Source organism: Chenopodium quinoa, unplaced genomic scaffold (genome assembly GCF_001683475.1).
Source record: "Chenopodium quinoa cultivar QQ74 unplaced genomic scaffold, ASM168347v1, whole genome shotgun sequence".
NCBI classification, from domain to species: Eukaryota; Viridiplantae; Streptophyta; class Magnoliopsida; order Caryophyllales; family Amaranthaceae; genus Chenopodium; species Chenopodium quinoa.
In genome coordinates this window covers 1,570,783-1,573,497 of record NW_018745275.1, presented here as the reverse complement: position 1 = coordinate 1,573,497, position 2,715 = coordinate 1,570,783, and the positions used below count along the sequence as shown (strand labels likewise).

Here is a 2,715-nt window from a genome sequence, read left to right as displayed (position 1 = left end):
CAAGTAAAATCAAGTAATTTAGAAATAAGTAGCCCCATTTGTTCATTCGAGTAAACCCTATTCTTTTGTTTTAAAAAATGAAGGAATAATTCCACATATTTAAGAGAGTAACCTTTTTTTCTCATTTAAGTAACCTAGCTACATACGTTAAGGTAACCCTATTTGCTCATCACCGGACCCCTATTACTTAATTAATTGTCTTATAATATGTGATTATGTGAAATGGCCACACCATTTGGCTAGCGACATATAAGAATTTTTGATCAAATTAACCTTTATAGTATATAATCATGAATATATAAGAAATTACACATTAAAATAAAATTCAAACCAATGACAAATTAAAAGTTACCCTTTAAGAGGTTAAAAAACCAAAAAATTATTTGAAATTACCCTCAAATGGATCGTATTCCAATAAAATTAACGTACACCCGCCTTACATAAGACGTATATATTGTTAATTGTTTCTATATAAGCAACAATATTTAATCAATTATTAAAAGTTTAAAATGATTGATAATATGAACAGATTATCATTAATATGTCCTCATGTACTATTTTGACGAGAAAATAAAAATGCCCAAATTAAGAATTATCTTTGGAAAAACCAAACATTTTCTTAAAATAACTATCCACTCATCAAATGATTGATAATCTAATCAAATGAACAGATTGACATTCTATTTATATAGTAACCTTGAAATATCAAGTTAAATATTACCTAATTTTAGAAACTTTATTTTATCAATACATTATGTGATAAATGTTCACATATACTAATTATAGGTCCCACCACAAACATTTTGGCAAATCTCTAAGAAAACAAAGAAAATAATTTTAGAATAACTATCTAGTTTTGGGAGTTTATTTTATGAAGATGTTATTCAGAACACCTGAAGTTTTCCTTCATGTCTTGGTCATTTCAATTTATTTCTTGACGATTAGAGTGCATTCTCACTCACATATTTTTTATCGTTTTCACCATCAACACCATGGATCAATGAAGTATCACCCATGGAGAAGACATGGATCTCTGTCTCATGAGTTCCTTCTAGCACATAATAATGTTCGTGCCAAGTACGGAATGCCCCCATTAATATGGGACAAAAGACTAGCGCACTATGCTCGTCGACATGCTTCGAAATTGGTTGGGAATTGCTCCATGGTGCATTCGGTAGGCCAATATGGAGAAAACCTATTTTGGGGTAAACTTGAACATTGGACACCATCTCGTATTGTTGAAGATTGGGCTAAGGAATCCGAATTTTTTGATCTAAAGGGAGGGAAATGTACAAAGGATTGGACAGAATGTGGACATTTTACTCAAATTATTTGGGCAGATACTACACGTGTCGGATGTAATCGTCTTAAGTGCGTTGGATCAAACAAAGGTTATATTGGAATATGCAATTATGATCCACCTGGAAATGTGGTTAACCAAAGCCCCTTCATTCGAAATATTAAATCATCAGCTGTTATTAATGTCAATTCTTCACAACCAAAATTTCGTTCATAAATATGTATATTTTTTAATTGAATTTTATTGAACTTTTGTAGTTTAAGAACAAGTAATATTATAAAGTAATTATAGATGAATAAAGATATAGTTCACCATAACTTGTTACAAATAAAAAAATAAAATTAAAATACACAACTTGGAGATTGATTGTATTTCCCTTATATTATTATGTTCAATTCAACTAGGACTCTTGTTTCTAGGAAATTTAAAAAGTATGAGTTGCTACAAAAAAATAATTGAATAAATTAACTAATAAGAGTTATAATGTAAACTACTATTAAATACTTATAATATCGTTTTTTTTAGTATAGAAATTCTTTACAAAGCGTCATCTTTGATAGGAAGAGAGGTGTATCTTGACACTTGTGTCGGTAACATATGCACATCCTTTGTAAAATTGTAGGAAATAATAAATATAAAGGGTTCACTTCCCTTTTCAAAATTTTGAATTAGTGCTTCAATGTCACATTTTCAAGCATAAGTAATTAGTAAAACTTTTTTCTATAAAGAAAAAGAACAACCACATTTGTGTCAAATTTTTATTATAGGATTCTTAATTTTCCATGATCATTTCAGTCTCTATTTCTTTCAACCTTAACATTTGAAATTCCCAAAGCAAAGTTATTATATTTTTATATTCCATTAAAGCAATGTTTCAATTATATTCTAGGTTAAACCTTTTAATTGTTTTTTAAGGATAAACTTCGCTCATTTTTTTTTATTGGATAAGTTGCACCAAATTGAACATAAGATTTCAAATTTTAGCTTGTTAATAAGCAAATAAAGGGTACCCTTTATCTAAAATAATGTCTCCAAAAAAAGGTTGGTCATTGTTTTCCAATAATTTGAATTTTATTAATTTACAAGATTCCAATTAGTAAATTTTGGTATTTTGTTACATCCAATTTACAACTTTTTTTTATGATGAATTATATATATGTTAAGGATTGATAGAAACTTCACTATATGAAATGTTTTCTTGTTATTCCAACAAATTGATTTAAATAATTCAAAGCATGTATATTGTCTATTTGAAGAATCAATCAAACATGTTTTTGAGACAAGCAATCAAAATTTTCTATATAAGATTATTGTTTTGCAATAGAAAAAATACAAATATATTATGGTTTTTTATGCATTTCCTAGCTAGTAATTTTCACGAGTGATAAAGAAAAGTCAATGATGTATTTTTTATT

The 2,715-nt window shown here is 27.7% G+C and overlaps 1 protein-coding gene across 1 annotated transcript; it reads left to right on the top strand.

Annotated features, from left to right (window-relative positions):
• Window positions 1–1,000: 1,000 nt before the first annotated feature.
• LOC110711471 (pathogenesis-related protein 1C-like) lies at window positions 1,001–1,516 on the top strand. The gene has a single exon (XM_021889851.1). The coding sequence runs from the start codon at window positions 1,001–1,003 to the stop codon at window positions 1,514–1,516; it is 516 nt and encodes a 171-aa protein (XP_021745543.1).
• The last annotated feature ends 1,199 nt before the right edge of the window (window positions 1,517–2,715 follow it).

Excerpts from the sequence above, each read along its gene's own strand:
- LOC110711471 (XM_021889851.1), top strand. The coding sequence starts at position 1,001 with ATGAAGTATCACCCATGGAGAAGACATGGATCTCTGTCTCATGAGTTC.